At 40.0% G+C, this 20,507-nt stretch overlaps 1 protein-coding gene and 1 pseudogene across 1 annotated transcript in view; both read left to right on the plus strand.

Moving 5' to 3' along the window:
* The window catches only part of NOSTRIN (nitric oxide synthase trafficking), a 69,526-nt gene that overhangs the window by 21,352 nt on the left and 27,667 nt on the right, over positions 1-20,507 (plus strand). The window contains exons 3-7 of the mRNA XM_004601347.2: positions 7,544-7,627; positions 12,174-12,236; positions 12,445-12,526; positions 15,428-15,490; positions 18,866-18,964. Of these exons, the coding sequence (XP_004601404.2) occupies positions 7,544-7,627; positions 12,174-12,236; positions 12,445-12,526; positions 15,428-15,490; positions 18,866-18,964 (391 nt within the window). The remainder of the gene's footprint in view (positions 1-7,543; positions 7,628-12,173; positions 12,237-12,444; positions 12,527-15,427; positions 15,491-18,865; positions 18,965-20,507) is intronic.
* On the plus strand, positions 13,322-13,574 carry LOC129400300 (U2 spliceosomal RNA; annotated as a pseudogene).

Genomic DNA, 20,507 nt, shown 5'->3' on the forward strand with positions numbered 1-20,507 from the left:
GAGTGCTTAGCTGCCTCTTCAATCTCCCTCCAACTTAATCAGAGCAACTGCACTAATATTTATAGGATTCTGTATGCATTTGTTTTCTAGCTAAACCCATGTTGAAATCACTGTATCACTGTATCACTGTCATCCCGTTGCTCATCGATTTGCTCGAGCGGGCACCAGTAACGTCTCCATTGTGAGACTTGTTACTGTTTTTGACCTATTGAATACGCCACGGGTAGCCTGCCAGGCTCTGCCGTGGGGGCAAGATACTCTTGGTAGCTTTTCAGACTCTCCGAGAGGGGCGGAGGAATGGAGCCTTGGTCTGCCAAGTGCAAGGAGAATGCCCTACATGCTGCGCTATTGCTCCATCACTTGCTGTTATTTTACCTGATTTTTTTTTCTACTACAATGATACCTCCCTGCCACACCTACATACCACATACACATATTCACTTTAGGAACTAACAGACACAGATGATCCAAATTTTTGCAGTAGGCATCTCTGTGTACTTTTGCAGGTGAGAAACAAGTAGCGACTGAGTGGGTCTCTCAGCCTGAATGAGATCATTATCTTGGTCTCATCCTCTAGTTCATCTTTTTTTATGTTGGTCCCAGGAAGCAGAATTAAGGCAGTAATGATTTTGTGGGCTAGCCAGAGTATCCAGATGCTTGAATAATAGGACTTGCATGTAAAATTGTCTTTCATATTGCTCATAACTAACTCTGTAGTCTACTTGTAAAATGAGATTGTAACTATCTTTCAGGGGCAAACCAATCAAATCTGGGTGAAAAAATGTCATCATACCCAGGCCCCAAATTGGAAGTCAGCGCAGATAGATAAAGGTGAGGTCCAAACACTCACAGATTACTATAGTTCTTTAACTTGCATTAAGGAAGGGCTCTGTCACCTTTTTTTTTTTCAAGTGTAAAAATCCTTTTCTTTAGTTCATTCTTCTCAGATACAGAGGATGGCTACAGTTTATGCTTGTTTACCACTTCTTACCACCTTCATTGTATTATAAGATCAGGACTCTCTAAAACTGATGTACAATCGCTTAATATTCTTACAGCTTAATTTGTGCTCTCTCTAAAACATTGAATCTGCTACCAAGTAATTCCCACCTTTCCTTTCTTTCAAAGTGCAATTTATTTTAAGATTGGAGACAAATGTTGGTCTTTGACTTATTGGTTGGTCTCCATTATTGCTAATGAAAATGTATTGACCTTTTCCAACACAGCTGAGAGAAAAATCAGAATATAAATGGATTAGAAGTTAATGCATGCCATTTCCCTGGTCTAGGATCTTCATGACTCATTGGAATATTCTGAGATCAAGTATTGTCTCACATAAAACAGTGAGACAGTTGCATGGAAAAGGAATCACAACTTCTATTAGATAGTGGGGGCTATTGAGATAGAATTTTAAGTACGATGTTCTTGCAAGGTTGTTTCTGGTTATTTGAGTAGAGAAAATATCAAGTCTCAGTTTGAAACTAGTTCTGCCCTTTTAGGCAGAAACCATGATACATCAGCTCTCTTCAAACAAATTAGAAATTGGTGTGAGTGGGGAGGTACACAATGCCTTCCCTCCCCCCCCCCCATAGGCAAGGGAGAGCACCAAAGAAATTCATTGCTGTCCAGAGAGAGGCTTTAGTAATCCACAAGCACAGACAAGCCAATTGAGTGTACGTTCAAATTTACACATATTTCATGGCTGTCACTATGAAAGTGACAGCTCTCTTCATGCTTGCCTGCTGGATTGATTTTCTCTGGGATGGAATTTTCCCATTAACCTCTGTTAAGATAAAGCTATTCAAGACCACTGATCCTGGAGCTTTTCTGTTGCAAGTGAAGTTGCCAGAAAGGGAGCCCAGAGACCATGCCTATTGCCCCCTGCACCCACACTCACACTTCAAATGCTGTTCACTGCATTTCTTCTGACTGGTTGGAGCACTTTAAACCCACATAGGTCTTTGGGTTTAATGTGCAAGGATTTAAACTACAGCCCACTTTGCTTGGTTGATTTCAGCGCTGAACCTGAGCCCATTGGGGTCACCAGGAAATCGACGGTGGAAGAGGAGTAGCACCAAAGAGGCCTTACTCAACGCGGTATGGCCTCAAAGAGCTGTGCTGGCAGTGTTCCCAGGTCACATCCTCCTCTTTTCCTACTTTCCAGACTCTCAATCTTGCCTCTCCACACTCAGGAACAGGCCTTACCACACACAGATGCTTTTGCAAGAGACTCATTCTGCCTGTGCTGAGGCTGGTATCCCTTCCTGATGCTGTAGTAAATTGGAGCCCTGAAATGAAAGGTGAGAGAGAGGAGCCATCAGTTGCTACAGCTCTTAGCATGCAATTTCCCCTGCAATTCTCCATCTGCAGCTTTTTGCACACCCTCTACCCATCTTCCCCTTCCCCCCTCCAATTCTTGAGGCTGGAGAGTGGAGTGACTACACAGACAGGTTCTCTAGCCAGAAGGGAATCCCTTCTTCCCATGAGAATTTGGCCACATTACAGATAAAACTCTATGCCCTGGGGTTTCCTCATGGAATGGAGTAGGTGTGCCTACCTTCTACACATAGAATTAACAAGGAAGTATTCTGGAAACACTGAGAACAGTGTCTGGCATGTTGGGGTGTATGAACAGGACACAAGTCAGATGGCAGAAACCTGCTACAAAGGCATAGTTGCATATTTGTCAGGGAAGCAACTTCTTGGACACAGATGCCACAGGGAGGAACATAGACTTTTCAGGTTAGAAAAGAGCTATGTAAAATTATACAGTTGCTAATTAGACCTTGAAGGTCTACTTGAAGGCAGGTAAAGAGAAGCCTTCCAGAGCAAGAAGTGTAAGTGAATCTACTACTTTAGGCTGATTTCCTTCTGTGCTTTAGGGAAACCAGCAGAAGTACCAGGGTTCAAAAGTAAGGTAACCAGGCTTAGAACAAAAACAGAATCATCTCCAAGTATCCAGGACCTCATTTCTTTTGGTTCAATAAAGTTTCAGAGATCCTCTATGACCTGCAAGAATATTCTAAAAGTAAAACAAGGATATCTTATGGTGGTGGGTAGGATGTTTGCCTTGCATGCAGCCAACCCAGGTTCAATCTCTGGCACTCCATATGGTCTCCCAAGTACCAACAGGAGTGATCCCTGAGTATAGAAATATGAATAATCCCTGAACACTGTCAGGTTAGTTCCCAGTATGAGAAAAAAGTAGTAAAGCTAAATTTTAAGGGAGATAGTATGCCTTTCCTAATAGAAGTTATCTGGGATAGTTCTGAGCTGGTAGATGAAAATCTCAACTCTTTCCCCATATACTTTCCTGCTCTGTATATTTAGGGGTATCCAGAATGCTTAGTTACTTTGGGAGATATGGTAATTATCATGTTAAAAGAACTGATGTTTATTAAAAGCTTGTTGGCTACCTAGCACCTACTAAAATACTGCATATACTTCACCATCTATAAAATTCCTTGTGCTGCTTCCAAATGAGAACAGAAGGCTGGAAAGGAACTAATGGGAAGGCCCCTAGTCATGGAGGGATCAGCAAAGGATTTACTGTATTTAGCTCAGTGTTTCCCAAAGTGCTTTTGCAAGAGACTCTCTTATACTGGTCCCTGGAGGATGCAGGAACCATCCAGAAAGGCTGTGGTAGCCTTGGATATATTTGGGAGCTCCCTATCTGTTTACTCAAAGGATTTCAGGGGTGCACAGTAATTTTTTTCTGGAAAGTGAAGTTGATGTCGGTGGGCCCCACGGGTGACTTACGTGAAACGGGGGAGGAGAAAGACGGTCACTTTCTCTCCAACTACCTCAAACACCCGGGACCCAGGGTTACTGGGTTCTTGTCTCACTCGAGGAAAAGAATTTCAGGAGTAGACAAGCAGTGAAGCAACAGATTTTATTCAGAGGTTTCTGAGGGAAGGAGGAAGGGATAAGTGGGAGAGAGAATAGTAAGAATAATGCACTCAAGAGAGAACGCAGGCTTCTCCAAGGGTGGAGAGAGCTCTACACACATCCTAGCACTGGACACGAAAGCATGAAAGTACACATCTCAAGGGGGGAGATGCGGGTGACACATGTGCTCGGGCACCACATGTGCTCGGCCACGTGGGCACAAGCAGCACATGGGCTCAGGCAGCGTATGCACACACTTCCTTTGTTCAAGGTGGCCTTTATAGGGTTTCTCCAACCTGCCCCCACGTGGGGGCTTCTTCCCAGGTAAAAGTCCGTTGCTAAGGAGGTTACCAGGGAGGCTGGGTCTTCTTTAGGCTGGATCACATTTTAATCAGATTAAGGGAGAGGTCGATAGAATTCGGGAACTTCATGGGGAGGGGTCCAACCTCCTCAGGGTCTGCTGAAGGTCTTATCAGGTCTGTTTTCTGTATCTACAGGATGGGTCAGTCTCAGGATTCTCCTTCCAAGGACTTTGTTAATCTAAGTTTCATTTCAAGGGCCTTTCCCTATCTACCTGCCTACATCAAAGTGAGTAGACCAGATAGTTTGATACCTCTTGTCTAGCTATTCCAAAGCCTTTGGCACTGTACTTTGGCATCAAGGATGAGTATAGCTCAAACTGCTGGGAACATTGAAACAATTGGGCAGTTTAATGTTTCAAAAGTGGTGAAGTAAGAACAGGCTTGTAATAGAGGAAAGTTAAAAATTCTAAATAAGACTGATGGGAAGTTAATTCATTCATTTGCTCAAGACATACATACCTGTTATATACCAAGCACTGCCCCAAGACTGGGGAAAGTGTTGCAAAGAAAAATAAATCCTCAACTCATGGAGCATAATTTTAAAGAATTTCCTATAAGTACTCTAAAAATCCACATGCATTTGATGTATGATAGTGGTAAATTCCAGAACATAAGTATAATTGCAAGCAGAGAATGATCGAGATGTTTTTTCAAAGCCTCTCAGGTGGTGTATTTGGACAATACTTGCCGGGATCATCATGAAGGGGACTTCTTTAAGAATTTGTATAGTGGCAGTTGTGTAGTGGCAGGAATATGAACAAGTGCAAATGCCCTGAGGCAAATGGCATTTGCTTCCTAACAGGAGTCTATAAGCCTGAGGATGACTATAAAAAGAGAAATTAGAGAGGAATCCAGGAGTCATCATGAAGTTCATTCATGATCATTCCATCATTCCAGTCTTTGAACTTCCTATAGGCTTGGGATAGCACATTTTAATCATCACAAAAGCCCTTGAGCCAGTCTGATCACTCTCTTTTTTGTTTTTGGGCCACACCTGGTGATACTCAAGGGTTACTCCTATATGGGATGCCAGAGATGGAACCAGGTTGGTCGCATGCAAGGCAGGTGCCTACACACTCCTTTTTGGTAGATGCGGGGGAGGCACACCCAGCTGTGCTTAGGGGTTACACCTGGCTCTGCACTCAGGGGTCACTCCCGGTGGTGCTCAGGGAACCCTATGGGATGCTGGAAATTGAACTCAGGTGGCTGCAAAGCAAGATCCTTGTCCTCTAGACTATCACTCTGTCCCTCTGGTTACTCTATTTTAATGTTGCCTAAAGCCACTCACTGAATGTAAATGTCTCCTGGGATTCTAAGGCGTTCAAATGATAGTGTCTTCCAAATCTGCTACTGAAAAGCACTCTCTCTCCATCAACTGGAATATATTTCTATAACAGAAAAGAACTCTTATAAAATGTAGCTTTATTATTTTAAAATATTTGTTTTAAAGCTTCCTTATAGCAAGTTTACTTAGAGTACAGATGTACTGATTGGGGGAAATGAATAGAAATTTAGTGATGGATCAATAAATAGTTCATGATTGCTGGATATGTTTTATAAGAGAGTTGATTTTTCTTGTTTGGTTGAATTGATCTAAACATTACAGAGTTCTATTAATTGCTGGAGACTTCCAGATTTCTTTCCCAAATAAAATGAAGTCATATATAACTCTAGAGATATTTTACAATAAAAGTAGTATTAGAAGACTGAAGACAGACTTGATCTTCAAGCCCCCTTGAACACTTTCTCTCTTGCTTGTCTCTTATATTTACTTGCTTGCTTATTTCCACTCTGGATTCAGGAATTACACCTTATGGGGCTCAGGGGGTTCATATGAGGTGCTGGCGATTGAATCTGGGTTGGTTACATGCAAAGCAAGAATCCTACCTACTGTACTATCACTCTAGCCCTGCTGATTTCTACTCTGGAGAAGCCTGTGTTCATTCTTGAATACATATTTCTTTTTCTTTCCCCATACACCTTTCCAAATAAGTTTTAATAAAACTATCTTCTTTACCAAATAAAAATAAAAGGCTGAAAATAGTAAACAAACACCCTGATTTAATTTCTTATGTTTTTATTACCTTTAGTGAAAACTGAGAAAATGAATAAGGATGCTTTTTTTTTTACTTTTAGCTACAGATGGGCCTATAAGTAGGGCATGGTAAAATCAGTTTAGGATGGGTGTGATGGAATTTATCCAAAAAAAGCAAGTTTTCTTGCGGAGGGCTGAGATTCCCTACTGAGTCTTGTCCTGCATAGAAAGGGATGGAAAGTTGTTTTCTAAATCTGGTGTGGGTCCCTGTTGCAGTTTCCCAAAAGAGAACGACTGTTCAGTAATCCCATCATAATTTTTCATTTTATTGCCAGCAATTATAATGTAGTGCTAATCTAATACCAATGCCCTAGAATGAGTAGGAATGGTTTCTGCTCTTTACTAGCTAAATTATTTTGCTAGGGCTGCCATAGCAATACTGGATGACTTAAATATTCATGGTCTCACATTTCTGGATGCAGAAATCCAAATATTGGCTAGTTGGTTCCTTTGGCAGCTGTGAGGGAGATTATTTCAGGCCCTTCTCCTAGGTTCCAGTGTTTTGTTGACAATCTTCTGCATTTCTTGACATCTGGGTACCTCACCCTGATCTCTGTCTTCATCTCCCCTGTATGCATGTCTGTTTCTATGTCCAAATTTCTCCTTTTCATAAGGACCCATCTCTGTCGTTTTGCACCCATGCCAACAGCCTCAGCAGGTTCATTTCCAAATAAAATCATATTCAAGTGCACTATGGGTTAGGACTTCAAAACCATTTTTTATTTTATTTCAGAGGGGATAGTGCAGTGGTACAGAAGATACAATTTAATCCTAAGAAGAAAGTAAAATAAAAACCTCTCCCTTTATAGATCCTCTTAGATCTATTTTTAAGGATTAAACCCAACAATAAGAGAAAAAATCAAATCATTTTTTTCATTAAAAAATAAACACTTCATGAATTTGTGTGTCATCTTTGTCCAGGAAAGGGACGGAGGGACCATGCAGGAGCCATGCTAATCTCTGTATTGTTTCAACTTTAGTGTATGTGTTGTCAAAGTAAGCACCCTTCTTGAATCTTCCTGATATAGACAGACCTTGCATATTTCTGAGGCCATCCTTTGTGTGTGTGGCTGTGGGGGGGAGGTGCAAGGGGGCTCAGGGGTTCAAGGTGGTTTGGGGTTGTAGCGAGAAGATGTGTGTGGCTCTGTTTAAGCTCTTTCCAGAATATCCTGTCTAATAATCTTCCCTTTGTTAACAGGGTCAACTTGGAGGTTAGCTATGCCAAAGGACTGCAGAAACTGGCAAGTAAGTTGAGCAAAGCAATACAGAACACAAAGAAAAAGTAAGTATATGGAAGATAAAAGGTAAATATTTTCCTAAAAATAATAAAAAGTGGCATTTATTAGCGGGAAGGGAGATTCGTGCTGAAAGTAGACTAGAGACTGATCAGAATGACCACTCAATACCCCTATTTGGAACCACAACACCCAAAAGGAAAGAGAGATATCAAATTGGAATGCCCCACTACAGAGGCGGGGTGGGGTGGGGGGGATGGGACTGGGGTGGGTGGGAGGGATACTGGGTTCATTGGTGGTGGAGAATGGACACTGGTGGAGGGATGGGCTCTTAAACATTGCATGAGGGAAAAACAAGCACGAAAATGTGTGAATCTGTAACTGTACCCTCACTGTGACTCACTAATTAAAAAATAAATTAATTAATTAAAAAAAGAAAAAATCAAATTCATTGCAAAAAATAAAAGCAGTGTGAATAATTTTTTAAAAAGTGACATATATTCAATTCCAGCTTCCTTTTGTACCTATGGGAGGTACAATATGTCATGTTTTGCCTCCATTCCTGACCACTTATTATTTGCCAGAGGCATTGTGAAGTGAGTTCAAACCACAACCCTCCTTGAAAAACATTGTTATTATTCCTATGACTGGACTTGAGACTTGGAAAGTCAGAGAGATTTTCTCTGATCTCACCGATAATGAGTTGCATCATTGATGATTCTATTTAGCTTGGAATCACTTGGCGTCAGAAGTGTGATCCTGCTCTATCTCAACTGTGCAAACTTTGACATGTAACCTTCTGCTCTGTGTCTTCATTTCTTCCACTTATAGAGGCAGTTAGCACACATTTGTCATAGATGTGTATAGGGAGTACATCAAATGGTAACATGTATGTAAAAACAATGAATACACTCTTCTGACAAAATATCGGTCTGCGTTTTTCTCAAATGCAAGCATTAAAAGTGATTATTTCTTTTGGAGAAAAGAAGTTCTTGTTTAAAGTGAGCTCCTAGTGATCATTTGCTCAGAAGAATTCTGACTAATGTTTGCAGACATCACCCTGAACCAGCGGTGTCATTGCCCAGCCCTCTTGATGAGGGGAGAGTGAGAGAAAAAAAGGGAAAACTTTAGGAATTCACATTTCCACACCTGTAAAAAACTAAAGCTCACAGAGGGGCGAATGCACTCGTGGGCTCTCCAGGAGGCTCTGTCTCACCACCCGAGTTCGTAGCTCTGGAACCACAGTGTGTGGACTGGATCTGGACGGCCGGTGGTCAAGGAAAGGTGAAGGAAGAACGAGGACCAAGCTGGTTGCTGATTAGTTACCGTTTATTCAATCTTTAATCTTCCATCTCCCGCACTCCCAGCTCTGGCCTCTCTCTGGATCTACTCCGCTCCGTTCTCTAGTCTCTCCTTTCCCATGTCTCTCTCTCGGAACCCCTTTTTTCTCATGGTGCAATACATTGACGCCACCAAAGGCACCAAAAGATGTTACAGGAAGAACATTGAGGCAACATTATTCTCTTGTATCTGCAGGCCAGTAATCTAGGCCTTTGGAAAGAAGACACAAAACCAAAACTGAAGCCTTCCTTGGGCTAAAAGCACTCGGATTTACATCCCAAAGACCGGGCTGGGCTGCCACATGAAATCTACATGTCAATTACAAACTAGGTAGCACCTGAAATCTACATCCCAAAGACTAGGCTGGGCCAGAGCCTGGAATCTACAATGTCAAGTGAGGCCTGGCTAGCACCTAAGATCTGCATGTCAAAGACCAGCCAGGCTTCTTGTGAGAAAAGGAAAACTGCCTCTGAAATTATTTCCAGAAGGCAGCTGAAAAAGGGAAAAATATTCCTGTCTGCAGTACAGTGTCTCCAACATCTCCCCCCTTTTTGTTTAGGACAGATTTTAACCATCATAACAATTCAAGCTTAAAATAAAATGCTAGGCACAAAAAGTTCAATAACAATAGCAGAACACCTATTCTCTAGGACAGATACTCTTTCAGCAGGACCCATCAATGGTGAAATCCCATGGTTGTGTTTCTTCTCTCCTTGTCTAACAAACATATAAACATTCATAATATTAATCGTTTTGTATGGGCATAGCAAGAGATGCATTAAGCTTTTAGAATTGCTCTCCTGGGGCCATCTCAATCTCAGACTACAGTGCTCAGGCCAGATTAGTCTTTCCTATCCCTAGCAGGGTCCTAGTCTCGTCATTACTTTAAGATCATGACAGCACTTGTCCATGATCAAACTCTTAACTTATAGTTAAGAATGAGGCACTTTGGCCAGGCCCATCTTGATGCCAGGGTAGCACATAACTAACCGCTTGCCCTGGGTCCTTCTCATCCCACGTTGGGACCCTGCCTTTTAGAGGGCTAGGAACTGAGGGCAACCAAGGCTACAGTCAAGAAAGCAGATGCCCGGGAATTAATAATATTCAAAGCCAATTAAATCCCAATTGCAAAGGCATATTAATAAATGTCTTTCTTTGTCCATACAAAAAGGACTTGCTCTGAATAAACTATGCAAAGGACTCAAGGAGAAGAGAAAAACATTATTTACAAGTCAACAGAACACTAAGAAAGAAGCTACAAATAAACAAAGAGGAATAGGAGCACTGTAACAGGAGTAACCCAATAAACCTAAACTACCTGAGGCTATGTTATCCTACACACACCACTCAGTCATCATTATCAGGAAGTGGTATTTTCACACCACTCATTATCAGGAAGAATAATATTGTTTTGTCAATTGCTCTAACTTGGATCCTGGTCTCTATGATATTTTAATATACTATGGAAAAGCCAGTGCTATGTTGTGGTTGACTATGCAGAGTCTTTATTTAGACTCCCCAGAATTTAATTCTACCCTTCCACCAATTTGTGGATGAACTAGGACAATTTACTTTGCCTCCCTTTAGATAGATATTTACATGTCTATCAAAATTTAAAATAAAATGATTTTTGTAAGGATTAAATGAGCTAATATGAGAAGTGTGCTTGGTACTTGGTGCATGACCAAATCTCCATTAAGTGCTCATCATGATTTTGATTCTAGAAAAAATAAGGAATGGACAGGTGTGTGTCTTGTGTTGCAACTCTGCCACCCAACAAAACTCTTCCAAAGAGCTGGCATGACCAGAATTTTTGGTTAACAAGATGGACATTAATTGTGCTAGCTATTTGTATGTATAACATGACTTATTTTAATTTTAAAAGACCCATAAGTGATAGTCAGACAAGAATTACTTCCAAAGTCAGGAAATAGGGTCCAGAGAGATAGTATGGCATGTAAGGCACTTCCTTGGCACTCAACCGACCTGGGTTTGAGCCCTGGCACCTCATATAGTCCCCAGAGCTCCATTAGGAGTGACACCTAAGCACAGAAACAGAAATAATCCCTGAGCACCTTAGTGTGGGGGCCAAAATCAAAACAAAGGTGGTCAGACACAGATACCCTGACATCAACATCCTGAGTTTCCTGCACCTCACTCTGCTCCTGCAAAGAGCTAACAGTAGAGATTTTCCCAGTTGTGCCTGTTTTATATTATTTTTTGAGTGTCGGGAATCAAAACAAAGCATGCAAAGCATGCCCTTATCACTGAATCACCTCACTGGCTCAATAGAGATTAGTCTTCATGTTTCTGGAATTCTGATACTAGAATTCTGTGGTCAGTCATCTCCTTGACTTATTTTGAACCTGCTTTGACTAGGCAAAACCTCCAGGAATCATTTGGTCTATTGTTCCCATTGTTTTCCTGCAGCTCGACTGATTTCAGAAGAGACACATATCTGTCCCCTCCCCTTCCATCAAAATATACCTGGACCTCAGGCCCTGCAGTCTGTTGAAGCAGTTGGCTTGTTTTCTTCTTTGAAGGCCCTAGGGATGTGAATTACGCTCCTTGTCTAGGACAAACAGGATGACATTTCCTGCCCCTCCTCCTGAGCCGCCAGAGAGTGGGCAGTGCTATGATTTTGTGAGATTAAGATACTGTTCACAAGACCACAAAATATTTGAGCCTTTGTCTCACAATAGAGACATTACTGGTGCCTGCTCAAGCAAATCGATGAACAACGGGATATCTTGACTGACTGATCTTGACTCGTCTTTAAAAACTAAGAGGGAGCAGGAGTTAGACTTTACTACAAGAGTAGTACTCAGAATACCACCAGGGCTCTTTCATCCTTGCTACCTTCATTTATCTCAATCTCAGTTTATTCATTTACAAAATGAAGCTCCCACAAGACTGTATTTAAGCACCTTCGACCCTGGATACCTCTCTAATGCCTGTTTTAAATGCATTTCACTCTTAGTGACTTTAGTTCCCTGGTTTTCTATAGCCTGGAAAATTTGAATTGAAATGAAAAATGACAGGGGGTGGAGGGGGCAGGGAGAAACCATACGTAATGACTATTGCAAATAAATATACCAGCAACATTTAATCCCAAGGAGGAACTAAAATAGGTAGAAGGAAATGAAGCAGTTACTGAGTGTAGTGAATCAGACGTGATTCTTTATTTCTCAGATGTTATTGGGAAATGACAGTTTTCACCCCCAACCCTCACCCCCCTGTTTTTGCCTCCAGCTGTCTTGTCAGTGCCTGGGCCTGGGTCTCAGAAGGCATGAAATCTGCAGCGGATCTGCATCAGTGAGTATTCTCAACCTGGTCTTGCTTCAGCCCTTGGGGTGGGGTATGGGGGGGTCATCAATATTAAAATTTGGTGTGTCCCAAATACTTCAAACTCACACTGACTAGATACCCTGTGACACATCATTTTATTTTCCCATAAAATAATTTGGAAAGTTGATATAAATCCTAATACTATACTTGTGTATCTTTTATGTTCTATTTCCAGAAAACTTGGCAAAGCAATTGAGTTGGAAGCAATAAAACCAACTCATCAAGTCCTGAGTGTACATGAGAAGAAGAGAAAATCAGTGAGTCAGAACTTTCTTTTCTTTCTTGTTTAAGCAAGATTAAATATTTCTGTTTTAGACCCAAGAAGGAAAAGATGATCTTAAAGGGATACTAGAGTTCTAGAATTTACCATAAAAATAGACACAAACACAAAAATATAGGTATATGGATGTATGATAAAACATTACTTATGTTGGCAAAAATCTGAAAAACATCATGCAAAAAATAAATTATGATAAATTTAAGCAATTGAACATGCAACCATTAGAAGTCTTAATATAGAAGGATTTAGTAATGGGGGCCTTTTCATTATGCAGTGTGAAATCAAAAGGCAGACTGAAAATAATATCTAATATCTCAATTTTATGAAGTCAATATGTACATAGAAAAAACTCTAGAGGACCCTCTCCCAAATGTTAATAACAATTATTTAAAACTAGTCTAATAAGAAATTAGTTTTTATATTTTTGTGTGTTTCCATTTTACCCCAATGAATAAGATCCCTTTTTGTAAATAGAAGAACCATATGCACAGTTTTTTTGGTATATTTGCATGATACACCCACACCTAGTGATTGTCATGGGCCTATACCAACATTATTTATTGGTGCATAAGGTCGCTCCCAGTGGTGCTCATGAGACCACACAGTGGCAGCCATCAAACCTGGGGCTTCTACAAGCAAATCTTTCATTCCAGCTCTTTAAGTGATCTCCCTGGTCTCTGACCACAACTTGTAAAAGACATGCTTTTTTATGTTATAGTCTTGGGATTAAGAAAAAACAATGATAGTATAGTCCTTAAATTGTCTTTAAAAAATCGCTTCTCGGCCTTTTGGCTAAGATCAAGTGTAATTGTCTTTAAAAATTGAAGTAAAGAACTATCAGTTATTTCAGTGGTAAGTGGTGCTCCAATATACCTCCTTTATATCCTCTAGTCGTTCTGTGAGATGACTATTATTATTATTATTATTATTATTATTTGCTTTTTGGGCCACATTTGGTGATGCGCAGGGGTTACTCCTGGCTCTGCACTCAGAATTTACCCCTGGCAGTGCTCAGGGGACCATATGGGGTGCTGGGAATCGAACCTGGGTCAACCCCGTGCAAGGCAAACAACCTACCCACTGTGCTATTGCTCCAGCCCGAGATGACTTTTCTTCCAGGACAGTTTCATTTGTGCTAAATTTTCTTTCTATTTGCACTTCATGCAGTCTTTAAGTGCTTTGGAATATATTTTCAGACAACATGAATCCCTGATTAAAAAAAAAAAGAAATAATACCCCAGTGTATTCAAACTCATTAATTGAGTTAGGAAATGTGTTGGTGATGTCAGAGACATATTCTTAACATAAGAGTTGATAGACTTAGAGCTAAATACTGGATGAAGTTTTCAATAATGACTAAAAGGGATAGGTTTTTATTTTTGCAAGCAATTGGGTGGCGGGGGTGGGGCTGGGGGACAAGCCACAAAACATTCATCTAGGTATCAGAGAGAAAGTACAGCTTGAAGGTGCTTACTTTGCACACAACCAACTTGGGATCACTGCACCACATATGATCCTCCAAGACCCGCCCGGAGTGATCCTTGAGATAGTTCCAGGAGGAAGTTTTGAATATTTCCCCAAATTTTATATAACCCTAAATTTTAAAAAAGGAAATAAAGATAGGAAAGAAAAACACTAGTCTATGTTTCATCTATAAGTCACTCATTACAAAATAGTTTTCAACCACATACTAGTAGTCTATTCTTATTACTTGCCACAATATGATTATTATCACAGTGTTATAAATAGTTATTATCAAGATTCTTCCCACACTGCCAGTCCTGTTTGTGATCCTCTATCACTTGTTCCCTACAGCATTTACCTCAATACCCTTTGCCACTCTCTCATAAAAGTTAAAGGCTTCAATTTTCTTCAAGTTAACTGTTCCACATTTCAGTCCCATACTCAGTCAACAGTAACATAAAGTGTAAAACTATTTTTATTGTATTGGTTACAATAAAATATTTCAAGTTTCACCACATGTTAAAAAATAGCCCTCTGTTGCTAAAGCTCAGTGGTTGAGAGATAAATGATTAGTGTGTTTCCAAAAAAGACTTGTCTGTGACCAAGACAAAAAGATTTTTCCCTAATTTATCTTGGGGAATTGGATAGATTCAATTCATCATTATTATGACTGTCCCTAATTGTGATGTAGAATTCAGCCCCAAAGAGACAACAATGAACTCATGATTTGCATTACATGGTCCCCTGAACACTACCATTAACCCAACCCTGAGCTCTGAGCCAGGAGTAGTAGTCCCAAACACTGCTGAGTATAACCCAAAAACAAAGAAGAAAAGAATACACCTCTTTAAAACTGGGCCAGAGAGACAACTCAACAGATTGAGTGCATGCTTTGCAGACTGTAGTCCAGGCTTGATTACCAATATCACCAGGGCCTACCTTTAAGCACTGAGTTGAGAGTAGCTCAGATTACTGAGTCTATCTCAAAAAAGGAAAGAAAAGAAAAAAGTGTGTGTGTGGGGGGGAACAAGAAAAATTAGAGAAATATCTCCTTCAAGAGCAATAAGACCACTGAGTAAAACTAGCACTGACTTTTGGGTTATGGACTCGGTTACCAAGAATGATGCCACGGAAATGATGAAATAGGGAGTGATGCCAAGGTATCCAGGATCCTCTGCTAAGCGGAAAACACACATTTGCAGCCATTTTCACGATTAAATTTTTTTTAAGAAAAGGAAAAACTCAATAATTATTTCACCAAATGCCACTTACAATAAATCCTGTCAAGAGGTTATTGAAATGAGGAAAAGAAAGTTTGATGGAATTTGAAATATGGTTGTGCCAAAATTAATAAGCCTGAACTTCCGCTTAATAATAAAAACCAGACTGCTAATCTTTATTTTCTCTTTAATAGCTTGATAATGAAGTTGAAAAGACAGCAAATCTTGTTATTCGCAACTGGAATGAGCAAATTAAGGCAAGTATATAATAAATATTATGGTGCAAATTCAGTATGTAGAAGTAAATATTTTTGCTATTAGAAATCTAACAATGATCTATATTGCAAACCAGAAGGTGAGAGAGAGAGAGGAGAGAGAGAGACAGAGAGAGAGAGAGAGAGACAGAGACAGAGACAGAGAGACAGAGACAGAGAGACAGAGAGAGCCTGCCATGGCGAGGGGAGAGGAGGGGGAAGGAAACTGGGGATACTGGTAGTGGTAAATATGCTCTGGTGAAGAGAGGGTGTTGAAACATCATATGACTAAAATCATGGACAACTTTGTAATTGTGCATCTCACTGTGATCCAATGTTTTTTTTTTTAATCCAATTAAAAAGAAAGAAGTCTAACAATGTGTTTTAGCCAAGTGCTAACTAAAAGAAAAATTATTCTTCACCCAAGTTAGAGAGATGTATCACCAATAAAACCATAGAAAATGAAGGCTCTAAATAAGTTTGTTATTTAGAAATAATATTTACACAGTATTTGCTGCAGGCAAAGTGTTATATTTTTAATCATCACAATAACCCAGTATGTATGTGACCTTGTACTGCCCTAATTTACAGAAGTAAACTCCATGGACAGGTGAATAATTTTCCTTCATTTACAAAGCTGGTTAATCATTGATCCAAGAATCGTTACTAGTCCTTGGGCTCAGGGTCACTGCTCTTAACTATCACACTACATACATTGCCTCTTTGTATAAATTATAGTTTAAGACAAAGGAAAAATAGTACCTGAGTTTTGGTTTCATTATTTGTGGAAGGGGTTTGTGAGGAAGGAGAGCACCATGAGGGATAGGGGGGGTAATAAATTAGAGACAACACAGTACTTAATTCCCCAAGTACTTACAGTCCATTTCTCGTGCACCACATTCTAAGACATCTCTTGGCTTCCAATTAATTTAAAACTAAGTTGGCTAGATAACATAGGTGCAGAAAACAGTGACAAGTTCTGTGGAAGGGAACTACGATCTGGTATGAATATTTTTAAAACATACTTGTACAGGTTCTTAAGCAGAAAAAAATAACAGATAGAGTCATATATGTATGCAGAAGATTATTCTAGAACATTCCAGCTTAGAACGTAGTTTATTTTAGCAGAAAGGACTAGAAGCCAGCAAAGAGAAAAACTGATAAGAAAACCCAGTAATCTCCGCTGGGAGAAATTAACATTTCAAAAGTCAAAGTTCTCTCTTTTATCTTCAGATGCCCAAAAGGGACTTTTCCAAGTAGACAGTTATTAGTGTCCAGTAACCAGAGATATCTGCAAAATAGATGCCACATTTCAGGCCCCAGTGTTCTTTCTGGAGCTTCAGGTGAACCATGAAACCAAAAGGTGCTCATGGGAAATATTTTAGATAAATAAGCCCTACCTCCCTCCCTCTGTCCCTCCCTTCCTCCCTTATTTCCTTCCTCCCTTATTTCCTTCCTTCCTTCCTTCCTTCCTTCCTTCCTTCCTTCCTTCCTTCCTTCCTTCCTTCCTTCCTTCCTTCCTTCCTTCCTTCCTTCCTCTTTTTGGGGGGCCACACCTGGCAGTGCTCAAGGGCTGACTCCTGACTTTGTGCTCAGGGATCACTCCTGGAACTCAGGGGACCACCTGGGGTGCCAAGGATCAAACCCAGATTGGCTGTGTGCAAGGCAAGCACCTTATCCACTGTACTATCCTTCTGGCCTGAGATAAATTACTTTCTATACCATGGTAGTAGTACTGAAAAAGAATATTCATGAAAATTGTTTCTATAATAAATATTTAAGAGTCTTATAAACATAATTCAGTCATTTGTTCTTCGTTTTGCTCTTGATGTTATGAGCTTTCTTAAACAGAGATTGTTTTTAAAAATGACTTCTCTAATTATTTGACTTTGAAAGGAAACTCAGAATAATAAACTAAAAGAAAGAAATTGTATTCAGCAGTAACAAATGCTTTTTAGGAAAAAAAAATAGTATCTTTTATTATTTTCCAGTTTCCACCAAGCAATTTTTCTAAATAAACCGATTTAATTTTTTTAATGAAGAGTGACAGAGAAATTAGAGAACATAAAATTCTTGAGCTATTATAGTTTTCACCCCACTTACAATCCAAGGGATTCATCACAGCAGGAATGAAGTAGTCTATTTTAGAAATGCAAATGGAAGTCTTAAAGGACTGAATGCTCTTGCCTCATGCTCTCTATTTTTCAAGGGGCATGCGACTAATTGTGAGTGGAGGGAGAGGGTCTACAGCACATCTTTTCTTTAATCTTCTTCCATGAGTTTGCTCCCTCTATTCAGAGATGTTCATTCAGAAGGCTTTGCCACTGATTCCTAACACAGAGCAGAACTTTCCCCTTTATTATCTGGTGCTATAGTTTTCGCCACTTTGAGGTGAAAAAAACAAGAAGTCTTGTAAAACAATTGGTGTCTTACAAGTTTAATTCATTGTCATCCGATTGCTCATCAATTTGTTCGAGCGGGCACCAGTAACGTCTCTCATTGAGAGACTTATTGTTACTGTTATTGGCGGTAGGGCGTTCGCCTTTCAGGTGGCCGACCCGAGTTTGATTCCTCCGCCCCTCTCGGAGAGCACGGCAAGCTACCAAGAGTATCGAGCCCGAGTGGCAGAGCCTGGCAAGCTACCCGTGCATATTGGATAGTTTAATTCAATTAACAAAAAATTCAGTTTGTATTTAAAATTCCCAGAGTATCCTCTGCCAAGTTGGAGCTGTGTAGTAGAATAGGAAATGATAATATGCTGCAAGATTTGGGGCATCAGTAGAGGAGGTCACCTTGAACACCTCTTCTTTGGATTCCACCCCCACCCCCTTCCCGCTAACACAGTGTTGACATTTCTCTGACAGACAAATGTCAGACCATCAAGTCTAGAAGATAGGAATAATATGTTCCCTTTGCTTTAAGGTTTTGGAAAACATCTTAAAACAACCTCAATTGTGGACCAGATTGATTTAAAAGAATGATACAGAGCCAGGAGTAGCCCCTGAGCACCACCTCTTTCAAAACTAAAACAAAAACAAACTTAAGAAAATCATCTAGGCAGTCTTTTGTTTGTTGTGATATACATTTGAGTGTGTGATTAAGTCAGCCCCTTCCATTATGCCAGCTCAAACAATGTGAAGGCTTGCAGGCATTTGGTGATTTAGCAAAATGGATAATCCTTTTCAGTGAACACAATTTAATGGGGAAAAGAATACACAATGGTTCCAGGCAAAATGTTAGCTGCTTTGACATTTTGTACAGATTTTGAGATTAGGGCAAAAATAAAGAACTTAAGTACACAATCATTTAAGCAACTTGTTCCAGAGCAGGTTTTCTTCCTCATGTCAGTTTCTGCTCCTTTTTTTTTTCTACTTCTAGGCCAAGAAGAAATTAATGGTGAGCACCAAGAAACATGAAGCACTTTTCCATCTTGTGGAAAACTCTAAGCAAACAGTAACCGAGAAAGAGAAGCAGAAGGTAAAGGCTTCTAATCACTTCTGGCCCACAAAGATTTTGACATAGATGACAAATTAGATCAGTTTGGTCCAGACTTTTTGAAAATGAACCTGATAATCTAAATAAATAATATATATAAGTATATTCAATAACATACTTTACATATGTTATAATACTATGCTTGGCATATTACACTAATACATTATGGGCATTATAAACATAAAGTAGAAATATTTCAAGGATAAAAATGAAACATTTTACTTGATTACCTAATCACAGTATCTTTAGTCATTAGGTGACACTTTCAGGTAAAAAATATATTTAGGATAAGATTCAGCCTTAACTGTGGTGAACGTAAGTTCATACTTTAAGTCTTCTTAAAAATGTAAAAAGTATTAGTAAACTTCTTGCCAGACCTTACCTGATCATCCAGTTTTTGCTTTGCCACGTGCTCCTAGCCAACAGCCAGGTCAACTTCAGCTCTGACATTTCCTTTGTGGTTTCCTTGTGCTTAGATTGTCAGTAGGAATGTCAAGCTTCTTGGCAGAAGTCTTTGATAAACAAGTTGGTGTTTTCTGTGTTTTAATCTAATTAAGGCTAGATACTAAGTCTTTAAATCCCCAGTTGGCCATGTCCAGGATGCCGAAAGTGAAGACATTTGTGGGAGGTGATTTTAGCTTCTCCTGTTGTAACATTCCCACACTCCCCCCAGGAAACATCAGAATCCATAACTTTCCCAGTATGGGCACCAATGCCAATTTATATGGCAACTGTGTTTTTAGGCAAAATGAATACAAGTCAAACTGGAATGTGAGCAGAAAATCAAACATGTTTCATCTCTAGCCTGAGAGATGATCACACACAACCCCTGTGGTTATGCTGCAGAGTGGAAACCTTTCAAATAGTCAGAATCTACTCCCCCCAGAGCCCCCCCACCAAAAAGATGGATCATCCCCCCTGAGGAAATGCACCGACATTTCTACAATCCACAACATTCTTTTTTTAAAAAGGAAGAAAATTGTCATCAAAAGCCACGCCATCATTTCATCCAAAGAACCTATTAGATGAATAACATAAATGCATTGTTAGCATGATTTTACCAGGTTTTTATTTCTTCATATGCCAATCTTCACAGTTTGAAATGATCATAACAAGTATTGAATAATGAGACAGCTTCCAAGGAGGCGAAATCACAGTATGTTAAAACGCTGAGCACCAAGACCTGTCATGGCATTAGGAGCTCTCATTAGAAGCTATTCTTTATTGATGTCAAGAAATAACAAAGGGAAAAAGCATGGGCAGTGAAGTGGTGAATTTCCTTTCCCTTCCCTCATTACTGGCTTCCCTGGGAGGTGGTGTCCATGCCCCTCCCCACCTCCCTCTCATCAGGTAATCACAGCCCTTGGCTGTCATCACGTTACAGACTCTTGCCATTTTCATCTTTTCATCTAGTAACATTTTCTTCTAAGCCCTCAACGAAACACCTAAAGCAGCATTCATTTCCTCTCCCCACACAGAAGCACCCAGTGATCTCCACAGCGGTTCTTCCTGTTTTCATGCTCAG

Source organism: Sorex araneus, chromosome X (genome assembly GCF_027595985.1).
Source record: "Sorex araneus isolate mSorAra2 chromosome X, mSorAra2.pri, whole genome shotgun sequence".
NCBI lineage: Eukaryota > Metazoa > Chordata > Mammalia > Eulipotyphla > Soricidae > Sorex > Sorex araneus.